Genomic DNA, 19,601 nt, shown 5'->3' with positions numbered 1-19,601 from the left:
CAAAAACCATGAACTTGGTGAACTAACACTGTTCTAAATTTAACTATTTATAGGTCTCATTCAAAGATTTCATTCAATAATTCACGGAAACCATATTTGTCACACGTTTTAGACAAAAACATCCCAAGTAAACCACATTTTTGGAAAGCTGAGTTCAATTTCTCTGGCCACACCCTGACCTGATTTTGAGTCCTGGAGTAAAACTAACACAGAATTTTATAAAAAGAAGATCATACCAACAGTCAAACACGGTGGTAGTAGTGTGATGGTCTGGGGCTCCTTTGCTGCTTCAGGACCATGACAACTTGCTATAATTGATGGAACCATGAACTCTGCTCTACCAGAAAATCCTGAAGGAAAATGATCCAAAACACACCAGCAAGTCTACCATTGAATGGCTCAAAGAAAACAAAATGAAGGTTTGGAGTGGCCTAGTCAAAGTCCAGACTTAAATCCGATTGAGATGCTTTGGCAGGATCTTAAACAGGCCATTCATGCTCAACAACCCTCCAATGTGGCTGAATTAAAACAATTTTGCAAAGAAGAGTGGGCCAAAATTCTTCCACAGCGATGTGAAAGACTCCTTGCCAGTTTTCACAAACGCTAGATTGCAGTTCTTGCTGTCAAGGGTGGCACTGAAACATACTCATGTTTCAAAACTCTATTGTATATAAACTAATTACTAGTCTACCCATTTTAGCTGGAGTGATCTGGTTACATCATCATGATAGAGCACCTTGACTTTTTGCCCCTTCTTGCTGGGATATCCAGTCAACAGCAGCGCACACCCTCTGTCTAGACAAGTATCGACTGCTTCATTCTGTGGTTGCCAGTGATATGATCAGAGTATGTAAAGTAAGACACAGGATAAGTATACTCAAAAACACCCAAAAGCACATACACAAACAGTTTGAAAGGGTAACAGTGGTGCATTTTGGAGCCCTAAACTGTGATGCTATAAATAACTGCCCTCTGTTAAATTGAATCAACTAAAGCTTTTAGCAGGTCAGAGGTGGACGTGCATGTCTGTGAGTATCTATGTGCTTGCATATTTGAGTGTTCACTTTGCTCTTTGCTTTTATCTCAAGATTGGCATTGCATTGCATTAGCGGTAGCACTGACTGCTCTCCTCCTGCTTTTATCTTTACTGATCTCCAGAGAGAAGAGAGAGTGGGAGCGGCACAGAAAATTACACAGATAATGAAGCAAGAGTGGAGGCAGGATTATAAATGCTTATGGAAAGATTAAATGACAGAAAACCCCAAAGATGCTTTTCAGGCTTTTATCCTGCTATTCAAAAAGCCAGGAAACAACAACATGACAAAGAGTGCTATTCTGATGAAGACAGCATGGTATTTCAGAAAGAGAAGAGTTGATTCACTTCTAAATTGAAAGATTCATGAAGAAACTTGTATATTATAGAAATTTTCCATGTTCTTAAAGTATGTATATGCAATAATATATGGAGCAGCCTTAAATCTGCTTTGCTTGTATGGGCTGCACAATTTGTTTTAGACTTACATGGTGTTAACGGAAGCATCATATCTTGTGTAACTAAAGGCTTTAGGGATCAAGAAAAAATTCTTCAGTGGAGTTTTTTTCTTTTTTTTTTTTCTCCAACATGATTCCCATTTTTGGAAGACTCTATTGGTTGTCTAACATCCCACAGTTAAAAAACACTCACTCTACACTAATCCCCCATGGTTAATACACAGCTGTGCACACACTGTGCCATCAGCATTGGCAAACATCTCAAGAGGCAAGAACTGGCCTGCCTGAAAACACAAGAATGCTTAAAAAAAAGGTACTAATTTGAGAAAGTCTCACGTACTCACATTTTTCTAGCACACAGCTGACATCCACACACTCAAAAAAACAAGTCGTTCTGTCACAGAGTATGCAGAATTAATTGAGTTTCAGTACCAAATCCTTCTCAAATACAATTATCTCTCACCCCATTTCAGCAATTTCTCCTCTGCCTGTGAAGCTAAAATTGCGATTAAAGTCTGTTCTCAATCTCACATGCTGAACCCTCTGTTCCAGATTACTTTAATCTGTGTGCCGCGCTCGTATTTGATGCATGCACATGCGAGGAGTCAGTGCATTGGCGTGCCCTCTGATTATCATATCTGCTTGGGTCAAATTAACTATGAGTATTGTTTTGTTTGCCTGTTTGTCTTAACCACAAGTTATGTGTAGTAGGGTACTTAACAGTATTATACTGAAACAACAGACATGAGGATCATTATCATTATTATTAAATCCTTTATTTAAACAGGTAGTCTCACTGAGATCGAGATCTCTTTTTCAGGAGAGACCTGTGTACAAAGAAAAACGTATACAAAAATTGATATAAACATAATACAGGACATAATAAAGGACACATTACACATTATATACACTATTTAAGAAAAACATGTACAAATAGACAAATAAAACCTTTTAAAATGATTCAGTGAAATCAAGGAAGCAGTTTTGTGGTTTTCTGTAGCTCGTTTCATTTCTAGGCAGCAAAGTATTTGAATCTAGTTTTCTCAAGTTCAGTGTGAACAAGAGGCACAGCTAATGTTAAAATGTTCTGCGACCTGGCTTTCTAAGTGCTGTGTTTAAATTCAGTCAAGGAGCAGAGGTAAGCAGGCACTCTTTGCAGCAGAGCCTTGTAAATAAACATCATATAATGCTGCTCTCTTCAATTCCCTATGAGGACCATCCCACTTTTTCATATAAGCTGCAATGGTGAGTATGAAAAAAATCACTTGTGATAAATTGCAATGCACTGTGATTCACAGAATCAAGAGGTTTCAAGGTGGATATAGAAGCATACATATATACAAAATCACCATAATCAAGAGCAGATGAAAGTGGATTGCACAATGATCTTACATCTTGTGAATGAGAAACAAGATTGGTTTCTATATAAAAATCCAATCTTCATCTTCACATGGTTTTTAAAAGTGAGTCTAGTATCCAGCCAGAATCCTAAATATTTATAACAGTCAACAATTTCAATTTTATGACCATGAAAAGTTTGAACATGGACTGTATGCTGGATAGTTTTAGGTGACCTTGTAAATATCATACACTTAGTTTTATCAGAGTTTAAAATATGTTTATGTGTGATCAGAGAATTTTTACATCTATCAAAAGCTGACTGTAGATTTGCAATAGCCAAATCAAGTGAAGGGCCAGCAGCATATAAAATAGTGTCATCTGCATAAAAATGTACATTGCAGTTTGGGGTAGCAGAGATAATATTGTTTAGATACAGAGTGAATAAAAGAAGTCCAAGAATAGATCCCTGTGGAACACCTGAAACCATTTTGAGGGACTGTTCATCCTGACAAACTGAGAATAATTTTTCTAATAAAATGCCACGATCTACTGAATCAAATGCTTTTGGCAGATGTATGAAAAGTGCAGCACAATACTGATGATTATCAATTGTTTCAGTGATGTTATTAAGTACACAAACTGCAGCTGTTGTGCTGTGACGTGATCTAAAACCTGACTGCTCTGATTGTAAAATATTATTTGAGTCCAGATTCAAGGTTTCAAGGTTTTGAAGGCTTTCCAGAACGCAGATGCATTTCCATGGATATTTCCAAGAGAAGACAAATTGAAATCAGATTTGGCTTTTCTGACATGTCTAATACAGTAATTCTGTATTTGTCTAAAATTTTGCCAATCCAATGAAAGTTTGCTGTTTTTTGCCAACTTTAAGGCTGTGTCTCTAGTAATAAGAGCTCTGGAAATGGTTGAAGAATACCAACGTTTAAAGTGCTTTTTTTTTTTTTTTCTAAAGGTTGTAGGGTGCATGTTTATCAAGTGTATTATTCAAAATTTTGCAGAATACATTAAAAGCTTCATTAGGATTATAAATGTTATCAATTTGTATTTCACGAGCTATCTTGGCTTATTTCCATCACTTACACTTACAGTATAATGTTTATATCATCTTTATACTGACAGCATGTAGTTGGTATAAAAATTGAATTCAGTGACTGAATCTCAGCATCATCAGCTTAAATTCAAACTAATCTCTGCTACATTTGATGTAACCTGTAACTCTGACCATGAACAATACAGCTGCTCTGCACCAGTCCCGCACAGAGCTTTACTGTAAACTCGCCACAGTACAGCAAACTAACCTGTTTATCCTGCACTAAACTGCAGTATTTTCAATAACACAACGTTAGTCTACCTCAGTTTGTTTGGCAGGATGTTTCACAGTATGAAAAACACAATGATATATAAATTATCTGGTTTTAACTCTTTAATCTCTTTGTAGAGATTGTTCTTTAACGTGTAATTGTTCCACCATTTAGGCTCAGATTGGTTGGATGTTTGAAGGCGCAGTGACCGGAATTAAAACCTTCCCTCAGATGTGTTAAACCTAAAGTAACGAGCCTGTTTTGAAACTGTAAGGAGTAGTAAGTAAAGATACTTGTGTAAAAATTTAGGGAGTAAAAGTAAAAACTTGTCAGAAAAATAAATACTCAAGTACAGATACCTGATACTACTTAAGTACAATAACAAAGTACTTCGTTACTTTCCACCATTGCCTATTAATAACAATACTGTATACTGTGTACAGTGGGGAAAAATAAGTATTTGATACAGTGACGATTTTGCAGAGGAATGGAGAGGTCTGTAATTTTTTTCATAGGTACACTTCAACTGTGAGAGACAGAATCTAAATAATTTTTAAATAATTAATTTGCATTTTATTGCATGAAATAAGTATTTGATCTTAATATTTGGTACAGAAACCTTTGTTTGCAATTACAGAGGTCAGACGTTTCCTGTAGTTCTTGGAAATAAACTTTGGAAACTGGAAATAGGATGAAGACCTCAGTCATTCGGGAGAGAATCGGATGAGGAAAGTGCTACCAAATAAAGAACCCATTAGATACACAGTAAGACTTTCTCGTAAATCACAAGGATATGGGAAATATGGTCATACAAACAGATTTGAATCTTCTCTGCTCTTTGTTTTATCTGTTTGGATATTCAACTACCTCATCAGTCACACTAGAGTCTCTACAGCTGCAGTAGTGGTGGTCAGTACCTCTCATAGCAGTCTTTGTTACAGACATCCATGTAATGTGACATACATTGCCAGATACTTTATTAGGTACACCTGTTCAACTGCTTAACACAAATCTCTAATCAGCCACTCACATGGCAGCAACTCAGTGTATTTAGATATGCAGACATGGTCAAGACAACCTGCTGAACTTCAAACTGATCATCAGAATGGGGATGAAAGGTGATTTGACTGACTTTGACCTTGGCATGGTTGGTCTGGGTATTTTAGAAACTACTGATCTACTGGGACTTTCCTGCACAACCATCTCTAGGATTTACAGAGAATGGTCCAAAAAAGTAAGCAGAATTTCTCTGGGCTAAAATGCTAATAGGAAGACAACAATAATTCACATGACAACTACTTATAATGATGGTGTGCAAAAGAGCATCTCTGAATGCAAAACAGGTTGCACCTTGAAGCAGATGGGCTACAGCAACAGAAGGCCACACTGAGTGCCACTCTTTTCAACTAAGAACAGGAAACTGAAGTTACAATTTGCACAGGCTTACCAAAATTGGAAGACTGTGAAAAAAAAAGGGAAAAAAAATGTTGATGACTTGATTTTTGCTGCAATATTTGGATGGTATGGTTTTCCTGTATTGCATCAACAGTTCCGGCTGCTGCTGGTAGTGTAATGGTGTGGGGGACATTTTCTTGGCATACTTTGGGCCCCTTAGTATCGACTGAGCATTGTTTAAATGACACAGCTCAGTATTGTTGCTGACCATGTCCATCCCTCTATGACCAAAATGTAATCATCTGATTACTGCTTTGAGCAGGACAATACACCAGGTCAGAATGCTCAAATCATCTCAAACTGGTTTCTTAAACATGTACTCAATCACTGTACTCCAACCAGAATGTATTCAGAATGTATTCTGACATGGATCCAGTCACTGAGATGAGAAGTACACTACTATAGTTTCATACCAACACATTTGTCTGTTTATCTATATGTGCGTGTATGAAATAATTATAAAAGTGGTTATTTTGTTACCATAAAATTGTAAATTAACCTTGGAGACTATTCTGTAGAACAGAAAGGATAAGATTAAGTGTCAATATTAGATTTTATATTTAACAGAACCCCAGGCTATAAGCAGGACTTCACAACCAATTCACATCAGCCAGTACAAAACAAAAACACAGAAAGACATCTTAAAATAGCGAGGAATTTCACCTAGAAGATTCATCCATACAGAGTGTCCTCTTTTACAGCTCAGATCAGACAAGGATACACTCTCACATACACCCACAGACACTTCCATTGTTGTAAAAACTCAGGAAAATTCAGCATCTAAGAAGAGCTGCTCCAGCTGACAGCTGCTGTAATCTGAGGAGACAGGACAGGGATAAAAAAAAAAAACAGCACCACTTTCTTCTCTTCTGAGGTGGGAAACAGATGATGGTGATGGTGATAGTGCTATTTTTCTGCTGTTTTGTAATCAATATCAGTGGCTTTTTTCTGCTGTTGCAGGCTGAACCAATTTGTGTGTGTGTGTCTAAGTGTAAAAGAGCAGGAAGTCATTCATTGCAGTCTGACGTACTTGTAAGATGACGTCAAACAGAGACCAGTGGGAATATATCACACTATTTATGTGTGTCTTTGGATAAATAAATGCATTTATCTCAGACACGATGGTGCACATTGTGTCAGCATAAATCATCCTCCCCCACAGCATGAGTAGCAGTGTCTGTTATGTAAGTGAATGCTGCTGTGTATACAGAGGCAGGTAACATCAAGTACAAGTATGAGGTGATGCTAAGAGTTGATGCTGAATTTGCTATATTGCAGAAAGTGGAAAAGATGGAACATGACAGTTAAAATGCTACAGGGAAGAACAGAAGTGGGGGAAGAAAGTAATTTACACACAAACATTGTAAGCTGTTACCAAGCGAATGCATAAATATAAATCATAATATTTAATGTGACTTTAATTTGGTCTGACATCCAATGCTTTTTATCAGAGGGCACAAACTGACAGCAGCTGGGGGAAGCTGCTGTTTTAAACAAGATGGGTTTCAAGAATTAAAACATAGTGGATGAATCAAAGGCAAAGAACTCGAGTACTGTATTTGTCTCGACTAGTCCTGAGCTTTGCCTAAATCCATCTACTTAGGCAGGCATTGATTTAACCTATGTATAAAAATTTGCTTGCACTTTATCTCCCTCCAGTGACCATCTGTGGAAATACACCAGGCTTTGGGCCCACAAAATAGAGTGAAGGTCATAAAAGGCATGAAACAATGCACCAATCCAATCCAGTCTTACTTGTATAGCACTAATTCACAACAGTTGCCTCAAGGTGCTTTATAGTGTAAAGTTAGAGATAAAACCCCCACAACCAGATGATTCCCTACAAGTAACCACAGTGACAGTGGGAAGGAAGAACCCCCAGCGGAGGAGCCCTCTGGCAGAGCCAGACTTAGGGACGGGCAGCCATCTGCCATGACCAGCTGAGGTGTGAGGAGAGAAAGGAAGAACATAAGGAGACAGGACAAAACACAAACTATGGGAGAAAAAAGATGCAGCTTATTGGCATGCAATAGTGGTGCATAAACACTCGGGGAGTGAAAAGACGGAAGTAGAGAAGTGCTCAGTGCATTATGGGAAGTCCCTCAGCATCCTGAGTCTATAGCATAACTAAGGGATAGTTCAGGATCACCTGATCCAGCCCCAACTATAAAGCTGTTGCTTTTGATATTTCAATTAAGGCTCTGTAAAGAATACCAATCCAGTAACAGTAAATGTTCGTCAATGGGTGGAACTACTCACCGAAAACTGTATGTATAAACTTGTTTATTAGTCATGAGAAGCACTACTAATCAGTTTTTAATTAAAAAAAAAAAGTTTAACAAAGAGGGATTGGAGCCTCAACTGTCTGCACTTTTTACATCCATGAATTGTAATTTATTTTAACCTTTATACAATGATTCAATGCAATATCACTGAATACCCAAGCAAGGTACAGGTTATAAAAAAATAAAGACAGACACTTTTTCATAGCAACTCCATTTTTAATATTGTAAGATATAAAAATCTTCATCTTTATCATACAATAACATCTTACCATAAATCTTTTGACAAAGAAGGGAGAGTTTTGCCACCAAACAAGAATTATAATATAACTTTGATTTCTTTTGAGGTAAGACAGCTCGTTCATAGATTATTCAGCCACACAGGTCCTTCCTTCGACACACGTACAGCATCATATTATCCTTATCATGTGCTTTGCATGCAAGATGTTCTGTCTCACCTGTAGGCCTAGGCACTGAGCTAAAAGCAGGACCTACTCCATGGAGCAACTTACACCGAGACATCTTAACTATGATTTAGGTCTCAAATTCAGTGTTAATAAAATGCCAAAAAAAGTCAGATAATCAACAAATGCGATTCAATATAATGAATGAAAAAGATAAATCCACAAGTCTGTGTGACGTTACAAACCAGTGATTTGACAGAGATTTTAACAACTGCTCAATTCCATGAAGACAACAGTCAGCCCTGACACTCCTTTGCATTTCTAAAACAGAAGAAGAGACCTGTATGGCATCGAGTCCACAGGCTGCGATCTGCTCAGCATGTCTTTGACTATTTTAAATCACTATTTTCTTTGGACAAAGAGAAAAAAAAACAATCAACAACAAAAACAACCAACACAGGAAACAGTATTCAATATGCATTATCCAAGAAACACAGTGAAAACAACTAAAAAAACAAAACAAAAAAAACAATGCAAATATAGAAATTTAACATGCCACATTGTTCCTTGGGCAGGGTTTCTTTCACAGAAAGCCATCTATGTTACTAGTTTTTGTAGTAATAAAAATAACAGACATCTCAAATGGTTGCCAGCAGATCGACCAAGCAGAAAAGAGGAAGAGGAGCGAAACGAGAAAGCCACATCACTGGACCATGCACATGACTCTGCAGCATCCCGCGAGACAGTACAGACACACACTGCAAGTCATGCAATTGACACGCGCGCGCGCGCGCGCACACACACACACACCCACTCACACTCTCTGTAAAACAAAACACAAGCATAAATTGACACTAACAAAAACATCAGCATTTGACATTTTCCAGAATGCACATATTCTGGCTGTACCAAAGCCAAAGAGGCATTTATGGCAGAAATGTTTAATATTCATATCAATAACGTTCTCTGAGAAACATTTAACAGCAGTTCGGACAGTACTGTGGTTTTGTGCTGTCAGCACAGGTTGATTTGGCAGCACAACCGATAATACAAAGCTCAAAAACGCTACAAAAAGAACAGGAAGACAGACAGCAAAATGGGCAGATGGACAGGCGTGCAGCAAGAATGACAACCAATTACAGCGATTATGAGAAAAGAAAACTTTCATTGTCACTATCAAAAACATGGCTGCAATGACTCTGTAGCAGGTCATGCACAAACACGCTCACACACTCACACAAACACCCACACGGCACTAATACATCTGCCAAAAACCTGCACCCTTTTTTTTTTTTTTTTTGCCTTCATTGCCCCCATCCATCGTCATGATATTTTGCTAATCAAAAGAGATTGGCTAACAGCAGCTGGCAAGCCCACAGAAGGAGGATGATAACAAGAGCAGGACCACTGATGTCACAAGATGGGGGCAGCGCCACAGTCAGTGTTCCTTGGCTGGTATTGGCGGGTTGACACCAAGTCCCCGAGCAAGCTGACTGGGTGGTTTGGAGCCAGGAGGTGTGGTTTTGGTCAGACTCCAGTGAGCTGATTGGCTGTTCTGAGTCTCTACAGAGAGGTGGAGGGAAGCTTCTTGACACGCCTCTGAGCTAGGAAGGAGCTCTCAATGGGCTTGAGCTCTGGAGTGGGTTGTGATTTCTTCAGGGCGGAGTAGGTGGCTGCCATTGCACCCTGTGCATAAAGAACAACATGATGATTGTCTATATTGTCTAATTTACTCCATTTCTGCTTTTTTCAAAGCACAGAGGTTTCTGCTACAGCTGTCTTATGTTTTTAATCCAGAATGCAACATATGATGCAGTATAAAAAGTTAAAATATATACAATGTCAGCATTTATAGTGGTAGTTTGCTACTCTGAAAGTAACCAATATGATATAAAACCATTTTATAGAGAAATATTTTGAGTTTCAAGTATTCAAGCTTAAATTATGTCTTAGACTTATGGGGAATAATCAATTAATTCCTTTAACCTGACTCCAGACTTGATTCTGAGCTGATAAATATATATTTTTAGTGAATGAACAAAGTTCTGTTACCTTGACCAGTTTGGGGTCCTGGTGTGGGAGCTGGCTGTTGGGTAGTTTGTCTCTATGGATGATCCATGGGTGTTTGAGAACCTGCTTAGCAGTCAGTCTCTGATGGGGGTCGACGTGAAGCATCTTGGACACCAGGTCCTAGAAGTAACCAAAAATAATTTGAAGCTGGTAGTGTGACTGAAATACAGATGCATACAAATGCAAAATACTGTCTTAGGAACTGGAGCAAAGGAGTAGTGTGACAGATGTGAAGCTCTACCTTCGCAGCATCAGACACAGAGTCCCAGTTACCACCAGTCAGACTGAAGTGACCGTTGCCTATCCTGTTCAGGATCTCATTTGGAGTGTCTTCGGGTCCATTGGCAAATGGAGTAAAACTAGTGGCCAAACAAAGTAGGCAGACAGTAGAGTTAATGCAAATAACAAGAAGAACAAGCAAATATGTTCAACAAATGAATTCAAGTGTTGCTATTCACCCAGCCAGCATCGTGTACAGCAAGACCCCCAGACTCCATATGTCACATCCTTCATCGTAGCCCTGACGCTTCAACACCTATAGCAGAGTCAGACAGAATCACATAGGGTTCTCACTGAGGCAACCTTGACCTTTGTTAGTATGACACAGTGTAGAATGTGACCTGCTCACCTCAGGAGCTACAAAGTTAGCAGTGTAGCATGGGGTCATAAGCAGGCCATTGTTGGCACGCAGTTGCTTAGCGAAGCCAAAGTCACAGATTCTGATTGACTCGGGATTCCCTGACTCATCGACATAGAGGATGTTGCTGGGCTTCAGGTCTCTGTGCACAACCTGAAAAACAAGACGAGAAGTTAAGAGTGGGATGTCAAACAGGTCTTAGCAGGCACTGCACTGTTTCTTAGTAGTGCTAGTGGTCCTCACCCCTTGTGAGTGGAGATACTCTACAGTCTTGGTGATGGTGTGCAGCACAGCACTGGCCTCTCTCTCTGAAAAGAACTTCTGCTTGAGGATCCGATCCAGCAGTTCTCCTCCACGCATCAGCTCCGTCACCATGAACACCTGCTTACCGTTGTCATACACCTGTCACAGAGAGCCAAACATCAGCTAGCCTTATTAAACTTAACACCCAAGGCAAACCACTGTTTTATGAGTGTGTTTTTAGACTCACATCCTTAAGTGTTATGATGTTAGGGTGCTGTCCATATCTAAGCAGAATCTCTATTTCCTCAGAGGGGTCTGTGCTGGTCTTGTCAATCATCTGTAAATCAAAAGCACTCAAAAGTTCATGATTTTAGAGTTTGGTTTTAAAACACTACATACTGTCCTTCTTCTCTTATTGAAGTACTATTGCAAAAGATAAAGATTTAGATTTTCTTGTGCTGTTTTTGCACTTTTGGGTGGGATCCACAAGCTAGCTTTCTCCTGTGTGTATGTGTGTGTGTTTATACCTTGACAGCATATTCAGTGTTGGTGGTCTTGTGGATACATCGTTTACAGACAGAGAAAGATCCCATCCCTATGTCTTCCTTCAGTATGTAGCCATCGCTGAAAAGCATGTTTTTCCCGTGTAATTGCTGCAGAGGAAGAGTTGAAATTTGATGAGTGGTGGAGGAGTGACAGACTGACAAGAGCTGACGATGGGTGTGTGTGTGTGTGTGTGTGTGTGTGTGTGTGTGTTGATGTGTTCGGGAACCGGCTGAAATCTATTTCTGGAGTTGATTTCTTCCTCTTTGTCAAACTGTCTCTCCAAATCTACCACACGTGGTTGAAAGATTGCTTCTGTCAGGCATTAAGATCTGAAGCCGTTCACCTCATCTGAGGCATTTTTTTCTCATTTTGTTCACTGTCTGCCTTTCACACACCTTACACACTCAATCTGTCTTTCTTCCCCTCCCTTTCCTGCCATCACCAGTCAGAACCCTTCTGAAATGTAGCACACTGAACATTTTTAGATTACAATGCATCAGCATATGCTATACATTCACCAACCACTTCATTAAGTTCTAATTAGTAGACTGACTCTCCTTTTGCCTTCAGGACTGCCTTAATTCTCCATGGCTTAGACTCAACAAGGTGCTGGAAACATTCCTCAGAGATTTGAGTCCATATTGGTACGATAGCGTCACACAGTTGCTGCAGATTTATTGACTGCATATCCATGATGAGAATCTCCCATCCCACCACATGCTCTATTGGATTCAGATCTGGTGACTGTAGAGGCCATTTGAGCTTTGTGATATTGTGATATGGTGTGTTATCGTGTTGGGAACAGCCATCAGAATATGGGTACACTGTGAGTACAACTAAGGGACCTGAAGAGTTCCAAGAAAATACCCCTCACAGTACTACAAGCTAAATTCTGATTCTACCATCTGAATTTTGCAGCAGAATATGAGACTCATCAGAGCAGTCAATATTTTTCCAATCTTCCATTGTTCAGTTCTTTGTGTGTTGAGTTTCTGTTGCCGTCCTATCAGCTCAAAGGAGTCTTACCATTTTCCTCTGACTGTACTCTGGCATCAACAAGGTATTTTCACCCAGAGCATTGACGCTCACAGGACATTTTCTCTTTTTCACACCATTCTCTGTAAACCCTAGAGATAGTTTTACAGGTAAATCCCAGCAGATCAGCAGTTTCTCAAATACCAACCAAAAAAAATACAGACCAACCTGTCTGTTAACAACAACCATGCCATTTTCAAAGTCAAGTACACCACCATTCTGATGCTCGGATTAAACTGCTGAGTCCTGCCATGTGATTGGATGCTGAGATATTTGCTTTAATGAGCAGTTGAACATGTGTACCTAAAAGTGGTTACCTCATTTAAAAACAACAACATTATGGACATCGCTACATAATACTAATAATTCTTCTATAGTTTTTTAATATATTTAGTTGAATAACAACAGACCTGAACCACTGGGTGCGGCGGGGGCTGCACTGGCTCCAATGAACCATCCTCATCCAACAGAGTTGATGCAACAAAGCTGAAGCCTCTGAAGAGCTGGTGTGCTCCAGCACTGGGGGGTATACCAGGGGAGTCTGCAAGATAATAAAGAAGAATCATGCGGCAGATAAACAGACTGGTGCCTTGTAGCAATGTTAGTCCATATAAAAAAGGGTCTGCAAAATTTCAATTTAACACCGATGTATTATTTTCAAGCACTGCTAGTAATAAATATGTTAGTGCCAATGTTGCTGTGTCTCCTTTAAAAAATATTGTGCATTGATTTTTTCTTTTTCTTTTCACAGCTAAGAGGAAAATAAAAGACTACAAGAAAACCACACAGGAGAAAAAACATGAGGTGAACTTTCAATCTTGGTTTCTGACCTTTAGGTGTGCGGGAAGTGAACTCAGAGTCAAAGTAGAAAGTGTCATCCGGACGTGCAACCGCTGGTCTGAACGGAGGCTTTAATTCTTTTCGGAAAAGTTTCTAAAAGGAATAAAGAACCTTAATTTTTTGCTGTACAGTTGAAGTGCTGAATACCATCTGTGATGGCTGCTTCAAATGTAAAAGCACATATAATCAAGTATTCTCACATTCCAGTCTATGGTGGAGAAGAAACCGTGCCGCTTAATCTCCTCAGCACCATCAGCACCGGATCCTGTCAGCAAAACATCAAACTGAATCAATCACAACAACTAACCAACAACAACATAAAGCATTACCCTTCCCTATGAAATCAGATAGTGTGTGTACTGCCATTTGTCAAAATCATGCTTCAGAGCTAAAACTGACCCAGTCTGTTGGCAGGGTTCCTCTTGAACAAAGCCCTCAGCAAAGATTGGGCCTCTGCGCTTAGGAACTGAGGCATTCCAAGACGCGCCCTGCACAAACACACAAAGTGGGCTTTAATTATTGCACCAGATACAGAATAGGGCAGTTGGAGTATAAGTAGAATATGTGGCAAAAGGCTTGTGTGTTGAATTGTGGCTGCATGGTTATTCTTCAGTGTAATGCGGTAGTTCCTAAACTGTAGGCTAGTTTAAGAAGCCATGCCCCACCTAACTGTCTATGCAGGTCAGGCATGGGCAAACTGGGAAAACAATGGAGTTAAATTAAGTTGATAAACAAAATTTGTGTGGTAGGGAAAAAAAGAAAAATGAAAAACAAAACAAAACAATGGATGTCATTGGATCCAGTTGGTACTCACTTCAGAATGAGATTCATGGTTTCTTTGCGGTCCTTCCCTTGAAACGGCAGAGCCCCTGTCAACATCTCAAACTGGGAGAAAAAACACAAAGCAAAAGTGTAATCAGTAACTCTGAATATCTCAGCACAGTAGAATATTTATGGTCAAAGACCCTGTATATTTTCTTTCCTTACCATTAGTACCCCAAAAGACCACCAGTCGGCGCTGTGGATGTGTCCCTGCCTGTTTACAACTTCTGGTGCCATATACTCCACAGTACCACAGAAGGAATAAGCTTTCTTCTCATGATCAATGGCTTCTTTACACAGTCCGAAGTCTGAAGACACATCAGAAGACATCAGACAACGGCCCACATCACAGACATTACACATCTGCACAACACTGGCAACAGAAAGCTTTAACATGAAGCAGTTTTCCCACAAGAGCTTCATTAGAGTGACTTCTTAAACCTCTTAGGAACCTCTTAAGGTCAAACAGAGTAAACTAATGGTGATTATCATGGATGATTCAAGATGAAGTATTATAATTAACCTGGGGAACATATACAGGACCTTGTGCAGATATGAGTCAGCAAGATAAGTATGTCACTGTGCTGTGAGTCATCAAGGTCAATGAGGTAGAGGAAAGGAAAGAGAGAGTCAGTGAACGTGTTCGTGTATGCGTGGAACAGTGAGAGCGGGATATAAAAGGAGGCTCACCTGTGAGTTTGATATGTCCCTCCTCATCCAGAAGAATGCTAGAAGAAAACAATGTCAAATGTTAGAGCAACTAACATCTTCCAGGGTTTGAACATTTTACCCATCAGGATTGTAAACATAAACTTTTCCTCACATGTTGCATGCCTTGCTCAGCTGTAATTTGTCTTAGTGTCAAAATACATTCGGTTGCCAGGTCATTAACTAACCTTAAAAAACAAACAAATGAAGTCTAATATACCAGTCCTCATTGAGACGGGTGGTTTCAGTACAACACATTACTAAAAAATAAATAAATTACCAGCTCTTTAAATTAGTGACGGTGTAGGGTAAGGTTTGATGGGCAACTGTGTGTCTTACATGCACACTATGAGAATGAGGATGGTACACAGCACACACTGAGGAATAAACATCAACAGCTGGTGGCAGTAATGTACCATAACAATTAACAATATGTCAATTATAGTATAGAGTCAGAGAACACAAGGTAATGTAAACAGTGCAGAGTTCAACATGAATAAACTACTTTGCAGTGGGTGCAGCAGAAATATGACAGGAAGAAATTGTTGCACTTTGAAGTCATCACTGTTGTCTGGGGTTGTGGCTAGAGGTCTGCAGCAGGAATGACAATATTTCCACAACAACTGAAATGTATGTGTTCTTTTGGATTTATCCAACTTGGAAAAAACCTATGAGTGGTGCACTGTCTGTATTACATATTTGCCATCATAAACTTTCTGCTGCATTGGATGCAAAAGGTTTGGGTTTCTGTTCTTACTTTTCAGGTTTGAGGTCCCTGTAAATGATGCCCAAGCTATGAAGGTGATCCAGTCCTAATGCCAGTTCTGCTAGGTAAAACTTCACATCCTCCTCTGTGAACATCACCTGGGGTGGGGGGACATGACAGGATGTGAGACACAGAGAAGGAGAAAATGAGACAACAAGAAAGAATAACAGCGCAAGGGCAACACAATGGAGAATAAATAGTTAAGCATGTGTCAGCCTATAGGACTGAGAAAATGAAAGCCTGACCTCAGATCAGCAAAACAGTACAATCTATTTAGTCACATTTTACCTCTTTAGAGAGTCTAGTAAAGAGATCCCCTCCTCGGAGAAAGTCCAGGATCAAGTACAACTTCCCTTCAGTCTGGAATGCTACAGATGCACAAATTCACATTTAATTCAACAGTAAATCAGGAAGCACAAATGAACTTTCTAGGATTTAAAGTAATAAAAAGGTAAATCAAATCATTTCATCAAATAACATTAATAAGAGGGAAGGGAAGCAGAGTCATACAAAAGCATCAGGCTGACTCACCATAATGCAGTTTGACAACAAATGGATGATTGACATCTGCCAGGATGTCTCTCTCCATCTTGGTCCTCACACGGTCTCTAACTGAAGGTCAGTGATTGAGGGTTAGTATGAAGTTATAAATCTTTAATGTATACTGTATTACTTGTAAAAAGAGCAAGTTATGAACCCATAGTTGTCCTTTTCACTGGGAATAAATTACATTTTCAGAAATGCAACCAAACTAAGCTCACAGTTTTGTCTGCTGCTAAAACCTTCTGTTTGGCCTGGAAAACCAATCAGAAGAAAGCTGACTTCAAATGAGAGAGAAGGGAGGGGGGGGAAAGCAGCTCATTTAAGACAGAATGAACTTAGGGGCCTGGAATAGGTCAAGTAATGATCGCTCTGAACCGTGAACCATGCAAAGCTACACCAGTACTGTGAAAGAATAAAAATATGGCGTTTTAAATGAGCACAACAGGCCCTGTTAAAATTGCAAAGCTGCACGAAACCACCCACGTGATTTTGGGGAGACAGTGAGAAGAAATTGATGCCCTGATGTTTACAGAAGGTGAAACCACAGCACCTGTTTATAAAAACCCACTGAAAGCTGTGGTGGTCTTACTATGCACACATACCTCCATGTAGCTGGCTCTGCATTACAGGAAATTCATATTTTATATGAAACTAACAACCACTTGAAAAATGAAATTACCAAAGAAAAAGCTTTCTCACACGAACAGCTGGGAAAGGTACAGCTTTACAAGGAAAACACAGTAGAACCTAAACCTAAAGTCTTCATGTGTATTTTATCTGCCCAAGAAGCCCAAACCTCAAAACAGAGAAAAGCAGCAATTCTTAAAATATCAGGACCTATAAACTGACATCAGATCAGCTGCAGTGCAACTCTCCGAACCCTGGTTACAATTCTTGCAAGTTTGAAGCTGCAGCTTGTTAACACCATTGCGGTAATAATATTCAGCCACACCCCAGGCTGCTGTACCTTTTAGTGTGGCCTTCTTGAGGACCTTCATGGCATAGAGCTGGTTGGCATCAGGAGGAGTCACCTTTCGCACCAGGAACACCTGCAAAAAACCCCACAAACACCCACAAACTATTAAAGATGTGACAATGTCAGCAGGTCAGGGAGTAAAAATAGCAAAGGAGGGAGAGAAAAAATATACAGGTAGTCAAAATAGGAAGAAACAGAAAGCGCAACAGTGAATTACTTTGCCAAAGGATCCCTGTCCCAAGACTTTGAGCAGTTCAAACTGAGAGGCATCAGCCTTCTCTGAGCCCTCCTTGACCACATGGGTAATGTTGATCTCTTTGATGTCTCCATCGTCCTAAAGAATGAAAAATAGACAGGGGGAAGACGTCAGTGATCACAAAAGAAATGACTACAAACAACAATACTGTATGTTTGCAAAGATTCTTTGAAGCTAGGAAAATGTCACAGGCAGTTTGCTGTGCAGTTCTCCCGTAGAGGTGCTTCCTGCTGTAAATAGCACTATATCAAAATAAAACGTTTCAAAAAGAGGAAGCACAGTAAAATGTGAGATGTGCATGTAAGCATGAGCGAATGCTTATCAATGTTTTCATGTGTTCATTTGAAAGTGGTTACTGGAAAGTACGGTGTAAACATTCAGTGGAAATAGAGTGCTGTGAAAGCAAGCTAACAGCACAATCTTACAACTCTTCTCAGGGTGGAGCCCAGCTGGCACGGCTCTCAACTCCACCGCATGAACACTCACAGCTGACCTGGTGTCAACCTCACCCAAAACTCAACAACACCCCAGAGGAGCACATCAATGCACCACCACCACCAACAACAACAATTCTCTTTAAAGAAGTTGGTGTTTTCCACTTCTCCCCTGAAATTCACACCCTGGGCTGTGTGATGAAGCACAGTACAGTAGGTACCCTGCAGGGAATATTTTATATTTAGAAGCGCAGTTTCAGGAAAAAGACACCCCACCACCACCACCACTTCTTCCTATGAAGTTTAGAATCAGCTACAAAATTTTGAAGTAGGAAGTAGAACATCTTCTAATTTGTCCTTGACAGACATGGTTAGATTTACCATGGACCCAGAATAAGAGTGCACATGGCAACTGCAACTTATAAAACACAGTGAAGAGTTGACCTTTGTATAATCAATCATTCACATAAATGAACAAACATATATTATCAGAGGTCTCTTTTTTAAAAAAATTCTACAAAACAGCCACCACCACAGACCACCGCAGCCTTTAATTGACAACAGGAAACCAGAGTTGGCTGAACATGCAGACTCTCAGCTGCACCTTGTTTCTAAACAACCACAATAACAGCGAACATAACACCTCATCTGTACTTCGCTCTGTTCATGAATCCCACTTTTCTGCTTATTTTCTTAAAACTCAGTGTGTTAAAGCAATGCCACAGATTAACTACTCAAAGTTGATCAAGATGTCAACATGATGAGGTGTCACTTTACCGTCCAGTGGTTCCCTGATGGAGGTAAAGTGCCAGTGTCGTTGTCTGTTGTAGCTGTTGATCTGTAGCCATTACAGTGAGCAGAGCTGCCAGTCAAGGATTTGTTCTTTTTGAACAGGTAGATGGACAGCATGCGGGGCAGGTTGAACTTTCTCTTCTCCTTCTCCATCTCAGCATTTCCAAAAGTGTTGTATCATCCTACCCACATCCATAACAAGGCAAACACTTGTTCTACCTCTCATATATCATCTCAAATCTCACCTCATTTCACCACAAGAACACTTTAGGCTCATTTGTGCTTTCATGTTAGGATTAGTTGTGGATTGCAGGTATATATAGGAAAGTCTCTCAGCCTCTGCTCTTTAGTCTACTGCAGAGGCCCTCTGCTATATTTCTTTCAATGCTTCATCTTCATGCTCTCTTGCATTATATCTCCTGTCCTCCCTCTCTCCCTGTCTCTGTGTCGGTCTGATTACACCGGTGTGTCTTCAGCGAATGACTGCAGCTGAAATGAACTGGAACTGAAGCAAGCAGGAAGGAAGAGCCTGCTTCTCACAGTCGTGCACCCAGCTTGTCACACACACTCTCACACACATGTGTGCAAGAGAGAGAGAGATAGAGAGAGAGAGAGAGAGAGAGAGATAGAGAGAGAGAGGT

The 19,601-nt window shown here is 39.9% G+C and overlaps 1 protein-coding gene across 5 annotated transcripts in view; it reads right to left on the bottom strand.

Annotated features, from left to right (window-relative positions):
* Positions 1 to 8,105: 8,105 nt before the first annotated feature.
* rps6ka1 (ribosomal protein S6 kinase a, polypeptide 1) overlaps positions 8,106 to 19,601 on the bottom strand; it is a 51,582-nt gene continuing 40,086 nt past the window's right edge. For 4 of the 5 annotated variants that reach the window (XM_030759152.1, XM_030759149.1, XM_030759151.1 and 1 more), the window contains 20 exons: positions 17,696 to 17,812; positions 17,470 to 17,551; positions 16,491 to 16,571; positions 16,248 to 16,327; positions 15,951 to 16,057; positions 15,176 to 15,213; positions 14,651 to 14,793; positions 14,478 to 14,548; positions 14,063 to 14,151; positions 13,864 to 13,928; positions 13,654 to 13,756; positions 13,234 to 13,364; positions 11,770 to 11,895; positions 11,490 to 11,579; positions 11,243 to 11,401; positions 10,991 to 11,152; positions 10,821 to 10,897; positions 10,604 to 10,721; positions 10,345 to 10,482; positions 8,106 to 9,978 (listed from right to left, as the gene is read on the bottom strand). In XM_030759152.1, coding sequence (XP_030615012.1) covers positions 9,856 to 9,978; positions 10,345 to 10,482; positions 10,604 to 10,721; positions 10,821 to 10,897; positions 10,991 to 11,152; positions 11,243 to 11,401; positions 11,490 to 11,579; positions 11,770 to 11,895; positions 13,234 to 13,364; positions 13,654 to 13,756; positions 13,864 to 13,928; positions 14,063 to 14,151; positions 14,478 to 14,548; positions 14,651 to 14,793; positions 15,176 to 15,213; positions 15,951 to 16,057; positions 16,248 to 16,327; positions 16,491 to 16,571; positions 17,470 to 17,551; positions 17,696 to 17,812 — 2,100 coding nt within the window. In that variant the 3' untranslated portion in view covers positions 8,106 to 9,855. Of the gene's footprint in view, positions 9,979 to 10,344; positions 10,483 to 10,603; positions 10,722 to 10,820; positions 10,898 to 10,990; positions 11,153 to 11,242; positions 11,402 to 11,489; positions 11,580 to 11,769; positions 11,896 to 13,233; positions 13,365 to 13,653; positions 13,757 to 13,863; positions 13,929 to 14,062; positions 14,152 to 14,477; positions 14,549 to 14,650; positions 14,794 to 15,175; positions 15,214 to 15,950; positions 16,058 to 16,247; positions 16,328 to 16,490; positions 16,572 to 17,469; positions 17,552 to 17,695; positions 17,813 to 18,945; positions 19,424 to 19,601 lie in introns of those variants that run through there. The other variant, XM_030759148.1, reaches the window with a different exon arrangement.

Source organism: Archocentrus centrarchus, chromosome 22, assembly GCF_007364275.1.
Source record: "Archocentrus centrarchus isolate MPI-CPG fArcCen1 chromosome 22, fArcCen1, whole genome shotgun sequence".
Classification (NCBI taxonomy): Eukaryota; Metazoa; Chordata; class Actinopteri; order Cichliformes; family Cichlidae; genus Archocentrus; species Archocentrus centrarchus.
This window is presented reverse-complemented; position numbering and strand designations above follow the sequence as displayed.